Source organism: Lissotriton helveticus, chromosome 6 (genome assembly GCF_964261635.1).
Source record: "Lissotriton helveticus chromosome 6, aLisHel1.1, whole genome shotgun sequence".
Classification (NCBI taxonomy): domain Eukaryota; kingdom Metazoa; phylum Chordata; class Amphibia; order Caudata; family Salamandridae; genus Lissotriton; species Lissotriton helveticus.
This window is the reverse complement of record NC_136067.1, coordinates 1,029,674,977-1,029,694,318: the sequence shown is the minus strand read 5'-3', so window position 1 is coordinate 1,029,694,318 and position 19,342 is coordinate 1,029,674,977. Positions and strand designations below refer to the sequence as shown.

The following is a 19,342-nucleotide window of genomic DNA, read 5'->3' as shown; positions in this document are numbered from 1 at the left end:
ATTGTTTGGACCATAAAACTTCAGTTCATCTGGTTGAAGACTTTCTCTGCCTCTAATGTCGCCAGAACTGATGGTATAGCGTTTTTGTACCTTTTTGACCAGGTGCACGACTCTTATGCATGTTATGTGTCAGGATGTATCTAAAATCGCCACCAAACAGATCAGGGTGCATCAAGTATGGATAAATATCTTTCAGGTATGTAGCTAGAATTTTAGAATAGATTTTAACATCCAAATTGATCAGTGCGATGAGGGTATAGCAGGCTCAAAGTTTGCCGTATTTTCCTCGATTGTGGATGAGGGAGACAATCGCCTCTGACAAAATGGGTGGGAATCCTGAAACTTAAAAACAAAAAGAAATGCATTAAATAGTTCAGTGAGGTGCAGGAGTAATAGAGGAGATAAAAGTTTTGTAAAATCCCCCTCTAAACCCACCAGGTCCGGGAACTGAATGGAAATGTTAACATCATCTTCTGTTTTAGGGGATTGAAGAGATTGCCTCTGATGCTCTGGTTATGTGCTAGCGAATAGCATCTCATCTGAATGAAAAGTCATTTAGAATTTGTAAAATGATGATCGCTTATTATCAGTAGTCGGCATCACTGGACTGGTGCCAAATGCTTTAGCATAGCCTTTCTCTTGTTTTTGTCGGTATTGTCATGTCCGATATTCTCCCACTATATTGTCCTGCACGTATTGCATGTTTTGTTTAATCGTATGAGAGACAATTACACCAGGTTTATTTCTAAGGCCCTCAATTCACCCCCAAGTGCTGTTTCAACCCAGGGAAGGGGGCCACCATATTGTTTACCTTTGTTGCCTTAATTTATCTTTATAGAGGTGCAGCATCTTCCGTACATTTACCTTTAGCCAAATACAGTGACCGTGGAGGACTGACTTAAAGGCATCCCACAGGTTCAACCTGGATACCTCTAGTCATTGTTTTCCTGGAATTAAGTACAGATTTGATTCCGCATCTCTCTCTTCAGGATAAAATCATGTAAAAACAAGCATTGACAGAGCCAATAAGGTCCCAAAACCGAGACCTATTGGCTATGCCAATGCTTGTTTACATAGTAACTGGAGTATCAGCTACGTCCTACTCCCAAATAGACAGCTAGCATATATATGGGGGGGGGGGGGGAGAGGGAGAGGGAGAGGGAGAGGAGAGAGAGAGAGGAGAGAGAGAAAGAGGAGAGAGAGAGAGAGAGCGATTGAGCGAGCGCGATTTAGAGAGCTTTAGAGAGAAAGAAAGATTTAGAGAGTGAAATTTAGAGAGCAATTGGAGAGATTAGATAGATTTAGAGAGACACAGGAGGATGCAGAAAGTGGAAAGGAGTACTCTGGATGAGACGAGATCAGGGACAGGTGTGAGAATGAAAACGGGGGGCAGTAGTGGTTGAAGGAAGGAGGCGGGTGGGGGAGTGGGTGTTAGGCGGTAGAGGGTCACACAGAGGAGTAAACGTCAAGCGGCAAGAAAGCGCTATAGAAACGCTACATACAATACACTGCAAGGTGGGGACAGAGACATACGAAGAGAAGAGCCTGGAGCGAGCGAGAGAAGGCAGGGGGCCTGCCCAGAGGGCTGGGGGGCAGAGATGCAGGAGGGTACGAAGGAGATTTGTGGGGAGAGAGGTGGTGGGAGAAGGACCTCCTGGCACAGAAATGGGGAGGAGGGCAGCGACAATGGTGGCTGCTATTTTCCATCAAATTATGCAGAATCAACATGTATGCCTTTGACGCAGAAATCAGTGCCTATCTTTAAGAACCTTGAAAGTGTCCAGTCATTGAGAGGCAGACAACTAAACCCCCAGTGGGGCATCATCCTCGAAAAGTCTTTTTCAAGGTCATATAACAACCAAAACTTAAATAACGTAGTCTATATTAACACATTTGTACCTATTAGTACATCCACTGAAGTATATCATTATGTCAAAACATGAAGGTACCACTGCAAATTCCATCTTAGATAAGATAAAATAGGCAAGGACTGCTACGTGACCACTTAGGCAGTAAATAAACTTCATCCAGGTCACAGACTGATCCAGATGACCACGGCAAGGGATTCCATTTCGACTGAAGAAGCATCCAGAAAGACTGAAGCATTCTATTCTGCCTTCACTAACTGGTACCAAGATTGCGTTCTCTCGTATAATCTTAGACTTGTGCTCAAAAACAGCTGGCCAAGGTATTCCAAAAAGACAAAAAAAAACCTTTGTCCAAGTAAGCGCACCACATCCGAAACTCAAGCTTATTTTTTCATCTACCAGAGCTAGCATAGCGCTTAAATAGCACAGGGAGGATTTAAAGGCTGTAAATTGTGATGCTACAATATTTTTCCCAGTTTTCACGGTTATTGAAAAGCTTTATAGCTTTTTATTAACTACTGTTATGTTACCATTATTGTGTGCACTAGACCCCTGTATTTTAAAATAAACTGTTAAACTAAATGTTTAGAAACATATTCTGTTTCAGTGATCGGGAGTGTGTAAATCATTACTAAACAAGTTTAGTTTACCACTGCTTTCCTGTTAATAACCCAAAAGCATTTACACCTCATCATTTATATATTGGGTGGGGTCCTGCTGAGCTGCAATCACCCATCTTTCACATTCAGCACGGCTTCCTGAGCTAGTAGACTGGATTAAGTTTACTTTTGTCATCTTTGGGTGTGAAAACAAACTTTATAGAGCTGAGCCAGATTCGGTTTATGAAACACCAGATGTGGTGTAGCCAGCCTGGAAATTTGTTGTGGGTCATGATTCTATCCTACCTAAAGACATTCTGCATGTGAAAATCGGAAACCACAGTTGTTAGAATAACAAGCATTGGCATAGCCAATAGGTCTCACTTGTGGGACATTATAAGTGTTTAGCCATGCAACAGTTGATGCTGCACCAAGGATATTGTTCTGCAGAATTAAATACTTATAGGGTCCCAAAGGCAAGACCTATTGGCTATGCCAATGCTTGTTCTGTTTCTATTGCTACCGCCTCAGCCCAGTGGCTGTGGCAGGTGCTGCTTCGATATGAAAAGTGCATGATCTAATAGTCTACATGAGCAGAGAACATAATACAAACAGGGCAGTGTTAAATGTAGGTCTGTGAGCCAGTCTCCATTATGCATATGACATAAATGATGCCGTTTTAGGAGGAGGCCTGTAGGTCTACCCAACCTGAGCACAGTATGGACACATATAGCATATAAAAGCACTCTTCATAGCATTGGCATGTGGTCCGATGACAGATTCTAAATTATCTATCTCCTTCTGCGAGTAGTGCGGTGTTAACATTCTGTCTGTGTATCAGTCTATGCGATCACATGCTACAAACATGTTGTCCTTGGGGTGACCTACGTGTTTGCTTTCCATAACCACAGGGTAGACATAATGAACCGTACACAGGCTGTGAGGTTGCCCGCACTGAGTGTGTGTGATTGCTTGACTTAAGTATGTCTATGTGCCTTGCTGCACTAAGCACGTGAGACACACAGTGATGTGTTTACACTAACGTCATGATACTAATAGTTAAGCTGCGTTTATTCTAACATGATGCAAACATAATGCTGCGTGTTAGTCTACGTCAATCACATGCTACAAACCCTGCAGTGTTTGCAGCCTGCCCACGCTCATCAGGTTACACATAGTGCAGTGCTAGCTCTATATCTTGTTTACCCTAATCACATGATCCTTACAAGGGAGCGGTGATCACTCTGTGAGGCGGACTTCCCTATGTATTTATGTCTGCATTGCTGCACTAAGCACATTACACAAATAGTACAGTGTGCAACTGAGTGTGAGGCTGCACGAGGCACTTATGCAAAACAGTGTTGCAAGTCCGCCTGGGTGCCTGCTGTACAAGCACCTGACACACAACGTGCAAACGGTTGAAATGTTAAAAAAAATCACACCCAGAGGTTTAATAGTAATACATACTCACTATTGATTCAATCTACACGCACTGTTGCCAAATACAAAAACGAAACGATACCTGATGGTAATATTACATTTAGGCCTTTGATCCTTGGACGCCTTATGCTTTATTAAGGACTCCTGGTAAAACAAGTTAAAGTCCCATACGAGCAGCCAGTAAATTGATGAGATGGCGACTGCAACCGCACGCTGTAGGAGACACTGTGAGCACAGACAATTCTCTTTTTCTCGGCAATTATAATCATGAACGATTACATTAAATTACTTGTTTTGCTTGCCTGCATGGTTTCACTCTCCCACTGGTATATAAGGGGCAGGTTACACCCGGTCCTTAATAACAGGCTGTTCTGAGGAGAGGATTGTGGCAATCAGGGTATTAAACCATCCTTTTGTGTCCTGGGCACTAATGGGCGAGATTAATCTCTTTTCCCTTCGCGTTATTTAAAAGATCCATTCCCCTCTGCCACTTCTGTTTTAGCAGCCTTGGCAATTGTGTTATATTACTTTTAATTCAGTGGGCCAGCCCAGGATATAAAGCCATGGCGACGAGGCAAGCTATATTTCAATAGGAACTTCTGTCATTATTAAAGATGCCATTCCCAGGCTGGCTCCAGCGTTCCCCCTGGGAGGCAAAGGCATGAAGGGACTTGTGTGCACGCCAACTGTACACAGACAGGGGGGAAATAATAGTATTCACGAGGGGCATATGAACAGGTAGTAGAGGAGGCAATGAGATGGGAACTGGGTAAGGCAGGAATGGGGACGCAGAAAAAGAACACCAGGGAGAAAGCGGGAGAAGGAATGTCAAGTATTGTTTACGTAATACTGGAGTACGGGAAGACATGCAAGGTGAGGGACTGCAAATGGACGGAGTGAGGTACACAAAGAAAAAAATTAAAAGAGAAGAGATTATTTCTGACATATAAAATAAAGAGCAGGCATGTAAGAGGAGAGACGTGAAAGAGAGAGAAGAGGAAAATGAGGGACGGGTGGAGATGGCAAATAAAGGAGAACGACAGGAAAGGAAATGCGGAGGCGAGAAGACGAGAGAAATCGGGAAGGAGAAAGAAGGAAGAGGCTATACAAATTGAAAAAAGCGAGAGTGAGAAAAATACAGAGGCAGCAAGAGATCCGAAGTCAGAGAGAGATGGAGTTAGAGAGGACAACAGATAAAGGACGTCAGATAAAGAGAGTGACAGTGCAACAAAGGGGACAGAGCACGGGAGAGAGAGCGACAAAAATGCGGGCATTAAAAAGGGACTGGCAGAAGAAAAAGGAAAGAAGGAAATAAGGAGATCGTATGTGAGAGATGAAAAAGAAAACATGGGAAAGAGAACGTGATGGAAAGAGAAGGTGACAGAAGTCCGAAGAGTAATAAGAACACATAGCTCGGAGAGTTTGAACAATAAAGAAAAAGTGAAGAACACTGGAAAATAGTAATAAGAGTAAATAAGAAGGAGAGGTGATTGAACAGTGAGGACTGATTGAGATGAAGGGGGAAATGTGGAAAATGAGAGGGAAAGGTGAAAAAGAGAAACAGAGGAGAAAAAGAATAGCAAACATGGGATATGGGGTTGGAGGGGGTCAGTAAATAAAACTAGGAGAAACACGAGAGACGGCCTGCGGCCGTCAAAGTGAAAGTACGGCGGAGGGCATTGCTGTGGGGAGGGGGGAGGAGAAATGCGACACAGCGGGAGGGGGCGGAGCGGGGAGAGCGGCATGAGGGTGTGAAGCAGCAGGGGCCTTTGAAGTGAAGCTTAGCTTCACTTCAAAGGTGTGGGAGGAGTGCTGCTGGTGATTGACTGGCGATTTAATGATGTGCACGCGCATTTTAGGTCAATGCGCTTGCGCATTGACCTAAAAGCGCACGGGCACAGCATCAAATCGCCAGTCAATCGCCAGTCTAGGTAAAGCTTATTTAAGCCACTATATATCGAGCTCCCGCTCAATGCGCATGCGCATTGAGATAGGTCGCTCGACCTAAAAATCAATTCTGACCAATAGCATCAATTATCTTGGATTCAGTGTCATGAGAAATAAAGTGGGATGTATACTTTGCACAAATAAAAAGTCTTGGCCACTTTATTCCAGGAGTTCAAATAGGCAATCAAGAATGTAGAGTCATTGGGTGCCAGGTTGTATTTCAGTGCTGACAGTTTCTTAACCATGAGGCGGAGGACATTTTCTTCTCACACCATGAGCCCCTTGTTAGATAGAAGTATGGGTTCAACTGTTGCCCACCTTGCAGTATTCCAGTCAGTCTGTTTTACTTCAGAGGCAGACAGATGACCTCTGATGGCTATGTAGTCTACATTACTTGATCAAATCAAGATTCCTTCAAAAGTGCAGCATGGGGGAGTACACATTAGGGATAACAATGCTTCTTGCCTTTTACAGCTTCACTAAATAGTGTGGGAGGGTCGATTACTAGTAAAATGTACACACTTCTGAGAGATTTAATTGAAAGTAATGGTCAATCATCATTCTGAAACATCTTCCTAAAATGCAAGTGCTCTCTCTGGATAGTGTGCGTAGAAAGGATTTGTGCTACACTGCTAAGTCAGCTAGGATGCAGTAGACCTGCTCCGGAGTTTGGAATGATGAGTACTTGAAAACAAAAACAGTGCCACAGACAGGCAGAGGCTGAAGAGATGCTCGTGCCAGTTGAAACTGTGGTCATTTCCAAAAACATTATCCTAAACACAGATGTAAGGGTAGAACCTCTGCCCCTGGGTTTAACGCTACACTAAAAGACCTGAAACTTGCGTGTAAACAGGCTGAGAGGAGATGGAGGCGAGGTTACAAGGAGACAGACAGGTTGCTGTGAAAACTAAAAATTGTTGAGTATAAGAACGAGATTAGAAGGTCTAAAGCAGACTACTTCTCCTTCGTATTTGTAATGCCTCTAATAGCTCTAGAAGCATTTTTAATATTCTGAATAGTGTCACCAGCACTGACTGCTCTAGGAATGTAATAGCTCCCTCTCAAGAACTCTGGCTAGGTTCTTTCAGGAAAAGATCCAGCTGATTATTGATGATCTTGAGGGTGGCCAGCAAGCAGCAGGGAACATAGTCTCTGAGGTTAAGAGCAATGGTGCTCCTGCGGTGGGTGATTCGGAGGGTGTGGATAATGGCCCGGTTTGTCGGGTTCCTGAACTACTATCTGAGTTGATGCCTTTAACGGCGGAGGACTTCAGAAGATTGGCAAAGGGTATCTCCTCCGGCTCATCCCTGGACCAGTACCACACAAGATCTGGAAGGAGTACGAGGAAGAATTGTTCCCTACTCTTCTCCTGATCTGTAATCAGTCGCTAGCAAGTGGTGTTGTCCCCCCACAGTGGAAGCAAGCCTTAGTGTCCCCTTTATTGAAGAAGCCATCTCTTGATCCTGAATGTTCAAAAAATTACAGGCCTATTTCTTTGTTGCCGTTCCCAGCTAAAATTGTGGAGCGCTGTTAGTATCACTCTTTCTATGCACCTGGAACAACACAATCTGTTGGAGGAGGTTCAGTTTTGATTTCGGCCGGCTCATGGGACCGAGGCGGCTCTGGTGACCGTTAAGGATGAGCTTCAGAGGCGGGCAGACAGGGGACAGGCAGCAGCATTGATCCTGCTCGACCTCTCTGCCGCCTTTGGTATGGTCAATCATGAAATCCTGCTGAGAAGATTGAGTGAGGCCGGGGAGAAAGGCTGTGCCTTACGATGGTTTCTTTCTTTTTTGCAGGATAGACAGCAGGCGGTGTCCCTCCCCCCCCCCCTTCCAATCTGCCTTCTCCAACGTGTTGCATGTTGTACCCAGGGATCGGCAATTAGCCCTATTTTATTTAACATTTATTTAAAACCTTTGATTGTGGTCATCAAGACACATAATATCGATATTATAAACTATGCAGATGACACAAAGCTGATCCTCTCCTTTGAGGGAGAGGACTCTACATCAGTGGAGGCGTTTCACAACTGTCTGCGGGACACGGCCCACTGGCTGCAGGATAATTCTTTACAATTTAATGCAGGAAAGAGAGGTGATCTTCTGTGCAGCGAACAGGATCCCTCCTCTCCTTCCCGGCAATTTCTGGCCCCCTGGAACTTCGACCACAGTTCGGCCGGTAAAAACTGTCCGTAACTTGGGCATTATTTTTGACAACAAGCTTACTTTGGAAGCTCAGGTTACAAAAACGACAGTCTCTTGCTTGCGACCATTAGGTCCCTTCGCAAAATCTTCCCGTTACTACCTTCTCAGGCGCATGCCCAAGTGGCAAGGTGTACGATTCTCAGTAGGCCCGACTACTGTAATGCCCTTTTGCTTGATTCCCCAAACTGCCTGATGGAAAAACTACAAAGCTGCCAAGTTAGTCTTAGGGCTGCCTAGAAGATCCTCTGCATCTGCAGCTTTGGCAGAACTTCACTGGCTCCCTCTGAGAAAGAATGCAATTTAAATCTCTGCCTTGTCTTTAAAGCTCTTCATGGGATAGGGCCTGGGCTTATGCGAAAAACAATTGATTGGTACACCCCTACAAGAATGCCTCGCTCTTGATTGGCGAGACTGGTGAAGGTACCACGATTTAGGACGGTCAGGTCAGGGGGTAGATCTTTTGGGGTGGCAGCAGCAAAATTGTGGAACAGACTCCCTTGGAAGATCAGGCAAATTAGGGAGTTCCTTCCCTTTAGGACCAGTGTAAAAACCTAGCGGTTCCCCAAGAACTAGTTGCCTGACCATGTTTGAGTCATCCCCGCCTTTGAGTCGCTTAGCGCCAGGATGCCTGCAAGGTGATAGCGCGCTCTACAAGTTGAATAAATAATAAAATGAATTGATTGAAAATTTGAGTTCTGAGCACCCAGCACTTGCTTATATGTCACAGGGGTGTGTCCCGGTAGGAGTATACTAGACACCTCGAAAAAAAGACTTTAGATCGGGTCAGAGGCTATTTTTAAACACCAAATTGGTATAATGTACCCCTAATATGCAACTCTACAAACAAAAATATCCCATGGTCTATAAGCTACCAATAAATATGAGACATTGCTCCTGGATAATACCGCCAAATAAATACTTAACTGAAAAAATACGCATTATTTTTTCGGATTCCCATCACTCACCCAGATGGGTGACATGCTTCATCATCTGGGTCTCCTCTGAAAGCCAACCTAGTGGCTTTAAGGGCTACAACTTCATCATAATGGTGAAGGTGCCAGAGGATGTTTTGTTATAAAGATAGTTTATCTAGTTATCAGAAGTGAGCAATTGAGTAAGTGGGAAATATATGCAGTGCAATAGTGAAAAAGTGATGTTAAAATTGGAACGGAGTGGACCCAAACAGTTTATTCTTGAACACCGTGGACCAAAGTTAAAAACAGTGCAATCTGACAGCTTCAACAAATAACTGTCTATATGATATTCGAATGGTCAACATGTTTCAGCACATTAGCAGCAAAATTAAGCCTTGTGCATTCATCAGGACCTAGCAAAAAATGATACGCTACTGCAATAAAGTGAAAACATTTCTTTTTTACTAAATTATATGTAAAATGATTGCTAGTCACCATACAACCTGATTGTTGGTAGAGCAATATACACAAATTTCTCCTCAGTGATACTCAAGTCTCCTCGAGAAATCTCGAATATCTGAGGGAACTACCTCAACCCACCTGGCAAAAGCTCAGGCAAAAAGAAGGCACCGCTCTGTCCGTCGGTACCTCGCCGCGGTCATCCGGTTGTATGGTGACTAGCAATCATTTTACATATAATTTTGTAAAAAAAAAAAAATCATATCCCCTAAGCTGATTCTAAAATAAAAATTAAAAAGGCATTGACTCCCGGTCATACCCTTAAGGCAATACTAAGTAGGATCTCAACATATTCCCATCACTGTTACTGAGGAAGACTACAAAAGCATGGGAAATTTCAAAGGGTAAGGTAAGGATCAAAGTGCCTAATGTGGAAAAAGTCAAAGCCATGAATATATGGCAGCACTGTAGGATCAGACATTACATCAGGTAACGATGTTAGTGCATCACTGCGGCTGAATCCACTTGTGTCAATTGGGGCCATATGTGGAAAGGAAAAGTCTGCCAAGGGCACCATCCGACACCTGGGGCTATTTCAGAACATGAGAACTTGGGGCAAAAGCATTCATTACACCCATTCATACAAGTTAAAAACACAGCAAAAACACATTTAAACACAAAATAAAAGCACCAGGGGCAAGAGAAATAATCAAGAGACTGAACGGAAACGTAGGAATTTGATAAGGGGTTAGCAAAAACATGTCTGCAAACTATAACAGCCAAGGATATGTGGAACATTTTAAAACTGAGAAAAACAAACATTTTTAATTAAAGCAAGCAACAAACATTCTTCAGCGAGTGGGGATAAAAGGCTGTTTAAAGATGGGACTATACTAAAGGATTACTATCAATCTTTCATTTAAGCAAAACTAAATGTGTTATTCTGTGCATAACAATTTATAAAGTGGCAATATGCCCCAAGTCTCTTCTGCCGGGCCAGGAAAAACCAATAGATTTTAGGCAGACAAGTCATGTTTTGATTTGCTTTATTGCAATTCACTGTCAGACGCAGTGGTTTTCTATGGCGTGCCAGAAAGATGAGTTTAGCTAAGAGAGGAGCTCCCATAGACTCATCTGCTGGTCTTATAAAAATGTGAAAGCTAGGAAGAGAAATTTCAAGAGGGTATTGGGCGTGATGGGATAGGCTTATTTAAGAGGAATGGGAGAACTAATCCATGAATGGGGCCGGTGAGAAATCTAGAGTGGCCTATAAATTGACTAATCTAGATTGTCAGAAGTGAAGAGCACTTAAGGAAGGAGAAATCTTAAGAGATATGACCAAAATGCAGCAGCTCTTGGCAGGGTATGTTTGTCTCATCAGGGCACATTTCCAAAGCCCACAAAATGTGTCACAAAGAATAAGGAGAAGAGACTGCAATGTCCAAAGACTGCATATAAGAACCATATTGATGTATGCACTGAGAGCTAAGAATTACATTCTTTAATAAAAAGTAAATATATACATTTTTTTAACATCCTTCAGAAGCTAGCAGGAATGGCGAAGAGCCAGATGTTGGACAGATTCAAATACTTTGGAAATCTTAGTATTGAAGGATGCCAGTAGGTCCCAGTGGATCTCAGAGTGGAAGCTGGTGGAGAACTTGGTGTAAAGGTCTTTCATTATAGAAGTGAAGTGAAAACTGCCCAACTACAGAGACTATTAACAGCACAAGAAACTGAGGAGCGGCCATATTGGGCAACGTAGTTAATGATCCCTGTAATCAGCTTGACAAGACATTTTGGATAACGAGAGGAAAAGGAGACTATCCCTAGAGAAACTGGGAGGAATCGTGAGCACTAAAAAGGCTGCAAGAATATCACTTACCCAAAGCCTCACAAAAAATTGATTTCTTATGACCTACCACGCTAAAGAAAATAAAGACAACCCCTACATAGAGAACAGGAGCATTGATTTACAACACAGTTTGTAATCTTACTTGACAGATCCCTTTGTGTACTTACCATCCATTTGAATAAGCAGCTCTGCTTTAACCCTTCTGCTAGCTTCATGCTCCTCTGATGTACCTCGGCGGCTGCAAATTGAGTCAATTTCATCAATAAATATTGTTGTTGGAGCATAGAATCTGGCCTAAAAAACAAAAAGATTAAAGATACCATTAAATACTTTAGAACTTTGTAGTAGGTACCACTCCTTGGAAAATGTATTCAGCAGGTTTTTAAAGGGCTTTCAGTATAACAAAAAACAAAAACAACCAGAACCAAATACAGAGGAAACTTGAAATTAAAAATATTTTGACACTGGCTTGCTTCAATTTAGTATCAGTAACTGGAATCAAACTTGTGAACCCAGTTCAAAGAACATACCAAAATCAAATATGTGAACCCAAACCCGCATGTCAGATTTAGATAATATTGCTAGCAGAAGGCGCTGCTTTGGTACCAGAGCTTGAGTGGATAGACTTCAGGTGATCCAGGCAGAAGCCCGGAGATACTTTGCGAGTGGCAAGTACAACAGGACACAAAAATAGACTTAGAACTGAAATGGAGAAAGTTACTTCCCCTGTAAGCATCCGTTTGTGGCAAGTAGTGCTGTAGATTCACATGCTGTGCATACTCCTACAATCTAGTGTTGGGTTCGGACATGTGCAATTTGTTTTTCTTTGAAGGATTCGGAGTCACGTGGTATGGGGACTCCATCTATTACTGGTAACTGGCATGGGTTTCTGATCCATTCTTATATTGTTTCACTGCACAAGGGGGGGGGTAGGAATGGGAGTAGTTACAGAATTAGATTGCATTGCAATGAGTAAAGAAATAACAGCTTCTGCAATGACCAAAGGCTTCCGGGTAGGAGGGTGGGTGCATGAGAGTCTACCACACTACATGTCACGAACAGATACTTACAGAGTAAGTGACATTTTAGTTTGTGGCAAATGGAGCTGTAGATACATATGCTATGCATAGACAAACTCAGTTTTCTGTAAGCGGTGGCTAGCCAGAGAAACGTACAGAGGACTTAGAGTGCCCGGAGTACAGCTTGGCAAATATTAGCTTGTTGGTGTGCTAAGACATTCACACAGTAATGTTTGCTGAAAGTGTGGTGAGTGGACGGGGTAGCTGCTTTGCAGATGTCAGCTATAGGTATGTTGCCTAACAAAGCCAAAGAGACTCAACCTTTTCGAGATGAGAGGGGGGGTACAGGACGGATAGGCAAAGAAAGAGTTTGGATTTTGCATAATAGGTCTGGATACACTGCAACTGACGTGTTATTACCGCTTTAGGGTGACCATGGTCTTTTTGTGGCTTGCAAAAATAGACAAAAAGTTGTTGTCTTATGGAAGGATTTGTATTGTCAATGTGATACAGGAGGGCCATTTTGGCATCCAAAATGTGAAGAGCCCCCTCTACCAGGGACTCTGGATGCGGTTAGAACACTGGGAGTTGTATAGTTTGATTGAGGTGGAAAGAAGAGACAACCTTGGGGAGAATAGTGGGGTCTTAAGGACTACCATATCTGTATTAAGTCGGAAGAAAGGTTCTTGAAGGGTTAGGGCCTGAAGTTAATCGACACGCTTGAGGGAGGTGTTTGCCAATAAAAAGACTAACTTTCAGGATAGATACTGCAAAGGGCATAAGTGAAGTGGTTCAAGAGAAGGGGCCGTACGTCCGGTGATAACGGTGCTGAGATTTCACACGAGAGCAGATAGCAAGCTGGGTAGAATTACACTTTTGAGTTCCTCCATGAAGACCTTAATGACCGGGACTCTAAAGAGTGACGAATGCTCTATGTTCTAAAGGTAGGCAGCAACAGCAGCCAAGCAATGTCTAATGGAGGTATAAGCAAGTTCTAACTTTTGTAGATGATGCAGATAACACACCATATCTTGGACTGCTGCCCTGAGAGGGTTAACGTGCCTGGGAGTGCAGTAATGTACAAACCATTTCCATTTAGCTGCATAGCAGGTTCTTGTTGTAGGCCTGTGTGCTTCCTGGAGGACAATCCTACATTATGACGGTAAGTTGAGGTGTCCTAATTCTAAGACCTCAGGAGCAAAGTCGCAAGATTTAGCAGCTTGGGGTTCGGATTTCTGGGTGTGCCCTTATTCTGCCTGAGAAGGTCTGGCCGGTTGGGCAGCTTTTCAGGTAGCACCAGAGAAAGGTGAGGAGAGTGGTAAACCAGGGCTGTTTGGCCAAAATAGGTGCTCCTAGGATGAGAGCTAGGGATGTTTGCGAAAGCCTCCGAGCCATGGACAGAAGAAATGAGGGGTGGAAAAATATAGATCAATACTGTGGGTGTGGATATCTGGGGACGAAGCTTGGTCATTTAGCGTTTTCAGTAGTAAAGAGGTCTATGTCAGGTAATCACCACCGATGAAGTATGGGAGGAGGACTTCCGAGTGAAGTTCTACACTCCTGGACTAGTTACTACATACTGCTGAGCGAGTCTGCTTGGTTGTTGTCCACTCCTGGAAGATATTCTGCTAGTAGATGGACTGCAAGATGGTTTTTCCACCGCCAAATGTCCTAAGCCAAAGCAGACAGCTGTTGTGAGTGCGTGCCTCCCTGCTTCTGTAGGTAGCACATGACAGACATGAGTCAGGTATGTGAGATTGAGAACCACCTTGTGCGGAATATGCATAAGGAACAATTGGAGTGCTGGCTGGACAGTCACCAGCTCCAGATAGTTGACGTAGACACCCTGTTGAAGGGGTGCCTTGCGCAGTCAAGTTTTTTTAAATGTGCTTCCTACTCAGTGAGTGGAACGCCCATTGTGGTGGTCGCTGCGGGACTGGATCGAGAAAAGGCATTCCTTATAATAGATGGATGCTTTCCCACCACTGCAGGGAGCGGCCGCAGATCAACACTAGATCTTCCCAGCAACCCTCTACTTGTGACTACTGTGCAGCTAGGCATTCCTGCAACCGGCACATGTGTAACCTGGTATAGGGAACTATGGCAATGCAGGAGACCATTAGAACAAGGAGAAACATGATCGTTCATCCTACTAGTTATCGATGTGGCTGAAAAAAGGTCACAAAGCTTGGATGCATGCTTGGCTAGGTTAGGCATTCCCAGTGACTGAACTGAAAACTGCTCCCTAGAAGGGCTGGATCAGGAAGGGCTGGAGGTGAGACTTGCCTACGTAGATGGTAAAACCCAGATAGTGTAAAAGGTTGATGGTGAATTGAGCATGTGCCAGACACTGATGTTGGGTTTACTCTTGATCAGAGTAATTCAAGTAAGTGAAGACATGGTTTCTCTGTAGGGGAGCAGTGTACATGACGCGATGCTCTGTAGACACCCTGGCTCGTTCGTTACCCTGAAGGGCAGCACTTTACACTTGTAATACTGACCACTTGCCACAAAATGGATGCACCGGCCATGTGCAGAGTAGATCTGCTGTGGAAGCAGGTGTCCTTCAGTTGGAGGGCGGTCATGAAGCCGCCTTGCTGCAGTAGAGGGATAAGTTGTAAGCAGGGAAACCCAATTAACCCTTGTAGGCTTGGGCACTGGACGATTAAGGTAAAAATAGGCTACAAGGGATTTAATTCAGACAACAGTTGAACTCAGTTGTGAGTTGTACTAGTGTAACACACTCAAAGGAATCCACAGGATATCATCGTGAAAATACAGTCAATGGAAGGGTAACAATAGAACACACAGAGATGGAAATTCGGAGAGATTTATATTTACTCAAAAAAACATATAATTGGGGAGACCGATACAAAAAGTGAAATAAAGCAACAAGTTATGAACAGAAATGAACAATCATTTCTCTACAGTTCATAGCTAAGAACATCAACTCCTGGTGGATTAAACAAACAACCAAAATTAATTAATAAAGAATGGTCGTCTGTTAGTGCCAAAGCAACGTGACTGGAGAGGATGTAGGTGTCGACGTTTCGGTCTAAAGGGCAGTTGTCATGTAGACCATCATCAGGACAGAATATTTCATTGCTGAAGATACTCCCTGAAATTTATGTAAATGAGCTTTAGCGTGATGGCCTTGGACAATGGGTTGACGCAAAACACCGTGTCACAAAACCTCAGAGTAGAAGAGAAACGGCCACATGAGTTGGCTTAATGCGATGGATTAACATGAGGTACAGTATCGGAATGAAATCATTAGTTAAATGAAATAGGGTCACTTCCGTTGACCGAATCTAGAGAAACACTTAGTTGAAGCAGCTTGATGTACGATTACGTAGGTAGCGTCCTATATCCTGCGGGCGGATATAGGACACTACCTACGTAATCGCTTTGAAATCGAGTACATCAATCGCTTAGCAGTGTAGAGATATGGGTCGTGTCTACAGATAGGCTGATAATGTTATCGTTCCATGGGTCGTTTCCTATCCCTTCGTTCGAATGGGGTCTCATATGGAACAACAGGGTACACAGTGCTCCATCCATACTAATATTATAAAGAGAGAGCCCAAACCTTCGAGGCGGGTAATCTCAGTAACCACAGCACCAATCACAACACCCAATACAGCGTTGGAAAGGGCAATTGCAGCAGAAGGACATAGGCTATGCAGACGGCCACCATATATATATTTTTTTTTGTTGCAGAGTTTTATATAGCGCAAAATTGACCCGAACTGAATCAGGTATCAAAGCGCTTTACATAGCACAAGTTACGTTACATGAGGACACACATTCATTTTTGTTAGGCACGGGGAGATTAAGTGATTTGCCCAAAATCACAGGATGTTTGGAGTCGTTACCAAGACTCGAACCCAGGTCCGAGGTCGAGCGCCTTAGCCGTTAGGCCAACTCCTCTATACTTTTAAAAGGTAAAAGAACCGTGCCAGCAAAGTAGTCCCTTGTGGGCGCGTCTTCGTTGTGCTGTGGGAGTGGGCTGGGGGCATGACTAACACTGGGGGCGTGTGGTACGGCCATCACATCGTGGGCTGTGGGCGTGTGCTGGGGGCGTGACAAACGCTGGGCCTCAAGCGGGGGACACGCAAATGAGCGTGTCTGCGGGGACAATTACTGCAGCCTCTCCTACTCGCGGTCACTCAACTCTCTCATTCAACGACATTACACGCGCCTGCTAACATCAACCAGGGCTGCAGCTGGGCCTTCTCCGTCCCGATTCTAATGAAACAAAAATTGTGGTCTACCGGGAGATTTTAAAATAAATTGCCATTGGCAAATACACACATTACACACATTCTATTTCATACCCGGACAACGTCGGGATGGGCTGCTAGTCCCCCCATAAGAGGAGTGTGGTGAGCCCTCTGGTGTGTTTAAGGGAGGAGTGGGCCTCAGTCACAATATTTTCTTAACTTGGGTGGAGGAGACAGTTCTTGAGCAAGCTCCTCCACAAAATTAAGTTGGTTTGCAGGACAGAAAGTCTTGCTTCTTGGGAGGTGGCTTGGTTAGAATTCTCCCTGTATGAGGGCATATGGCGATGCATCGCTATCTGGCATGCACTCAGCAACATACCAGCTCCGCAGTCACCTGGCGTTGAAGCACACCCGGGGCACATTCGGTGCCACTGTGGTGGGCCCGATGATGAAGCATGCCACCGACTAGGTCGGTGGGTGAGGGCTTTATAAGGAAAACTACGTTCTCCTTATTTTACGTACAAACCTGAGTCTTCTATCTTCCCTAATTAGCTAGTCCTTTTTGATACATACAAAGAAAAAAGTTAGACACATCCGAGCCCAACACTAGATGTCAGGAGTATGCACAGCATGTGTATCTACAACTTCACATGTCATGAACAGGTAGTTTTCCATAAATGGAAGGAAAACTCTTCAAAAGCATCACGAGTACTCACCTGCTCAGCCAGTACTGATGGATTTGCAACAAAGAATGAAAAACTGTAGATTAGAGGTCTGCACTCCACAGCTGTCAGAAGTTTTAAATAAACCGATTTTGTTAATGTGGAAATTTGAAAAAACTAATTGTGAAGCATTAACAGGTGAAATACCAGCTAGTGTGTTAAAAATATGCCTATTTCACTAGGGATCAGTGACTGAACTCAGCAAGTCATATGGCTGAAATGACTAACAAAAAAAGAATACCATCAAATCTAAAGTGTCAAGCCACTGAATCCTAACGACTTTAAGAGAATCTTTAACATTGCACAGACACTATTCAGATCCCTCTCAGAAAGTAGGTCTACACTAAGATAAAGAACATCTCAAGCTTGGATTTAATAGTAGAATATACCTTTAGCCTATATGTGCTAAGGAGCTTGCACAGAATAAACCACAAATCTTGTAAACCAAAGACTTCACAAACCAGACAAGGGAAGTGATTTACAGTTGGAGTTCTGCTTTTATAGAGGAATTTGCAGCTTGTTTTTAGTGTACATCAGGACAAATTGAATACATTAGAAATAAGGCTTTTAGCATTTTAAGATTGATATACAAGTACACACTTTGCAACACGTAAACTGGAACCATGGAACTCCATGGACACTGTACTGATTGAAGTATAAGCTTCTGGGTTACGAAATAAGAAAGATACTGGCATTAAAAGCACACAAAACAGAAACGATTTTAATACAGGGTGGATGGAAAGTCTTCTCTTAAGGTCTTTTGTCTGATTCAATGTAGAAATACTTATGTTATGTCTGACAGCTTAAAAACCTCTTGGCCATCAAAGAAGTGACTTCTGAAGTGCCTACATTAAGGGTATGCACATAACAAGGTGAGGAAAAATGTCACTATGTAGAATAGATCCAATGAACTTAAACGTAGATTTGGCTTAGTTGACCAAAAAACAAACTTTAGAGTGGGTTTAGCCCAGATGGACTTCCAAAACTGTTGGGAGACAGACCAGGCCTTTCATTCAGCGAGCAAAGTAAAGGAGTCACTACTGCTAAAAGCTTCTCAGAAAGGACACCTCATGGATTACTTCCAGTTTCCTTTAAAAAAAAATATTTGTCAATATCATAGATAAATGCAGTACTCACCATTTTTTATTTATTTCTCAATGACTTACAAATGGTTATATCTACACAGGTTATTCCCTGCCTAGACGGCACCATTTAAACTTCTAAATGGAGGTCTGGGGGATCCTTTCCAGAATGATAGTGGGTTCGACGGTATCCAAACAAATGTAACACGAAACCAAGAGGCTCGGCATCCAGCCCTACTTGTCCTTGCTAAAAGGAGATTGTGCCAAAGAATACAGTGGTTTGCAGAGTTTGGACATGTATTTGTAATTGTTGACCTTCATAAGCTGCAAATAGGAGATAGAGGAAGGGGGAGTGCAGAAGACTTTAGGACACTGCTCTGAAAGCATACTGGATGAGAGTTTAAGACCGAGTCACAGTTTAGGAGACATTAAGGAGTTGCACTACATAATGACAGATGCTGGTAACAGCTTACATTTCTAGACTGTATTAATACTCTGGAAAGAGAGGACCAATCAATTGATGCCTAATTCACCCCAAGATATCAAGACCACCAGCATTTAATAAAAAAAAAAAAAGGTCGATATACAATTCCGCCTATACCTGTACAGCTCATAAGATTAAAATCTTAGAAATGGAGCATTACTAACCATCTATTATGCCAAAACTAGCCTGACAGATGTTTTACAGTTATTTTGGTACTCTCCTATATTCATTTAGCAGACCCATTTGGGAATAAGATTAGAAGATGTACAGCAAATATGTCTCACCAAACTGTTAGTCCATCCAAAACAGAAGCTTTAGCATCATGCCAAGAATATGTGGGGGTTTTAGGGTTTCTGAAGAGGAGCTCAAATGAAAAGGATGGGCTGGACAAATGAATAGGAAAACATTTTATCAGTGAAGGTAGCTTACAAAATGGTATAGTGACCCTACAGGCCCACAGTTAGAAATATACACAGGGGAATTACCTCCCTATCACACTCCTTGGCCAAACTCAAACTACTTA

General features: G+C 43.3%; 1 protein-coding gene across 2 annotated transcripts in view; it reads right to left on the bottom strand.

Annotated features, from left to right (window-relative positions):
* KATNA1 (katanin catalytic subunit A1) overlaps positions 1–19,342 on the bottom strand; it is a 238,991-nt gene that overhangs the window by 115,019 nt on the left and 104,630 nt on the right. For both annotated transcript variants that reach the window (XM_078648652.1, XM_078648653.1), the window contains exon 8: positions 11,457–11,583. In XM_078648652.1, coding sequence (XP_078504778.1) covers positions 11,457–11,583 — 127 coding nt within the window. The remainder of the gene's footprint in view (positions 1–11,456; positions 11,584–19,342) is intronic.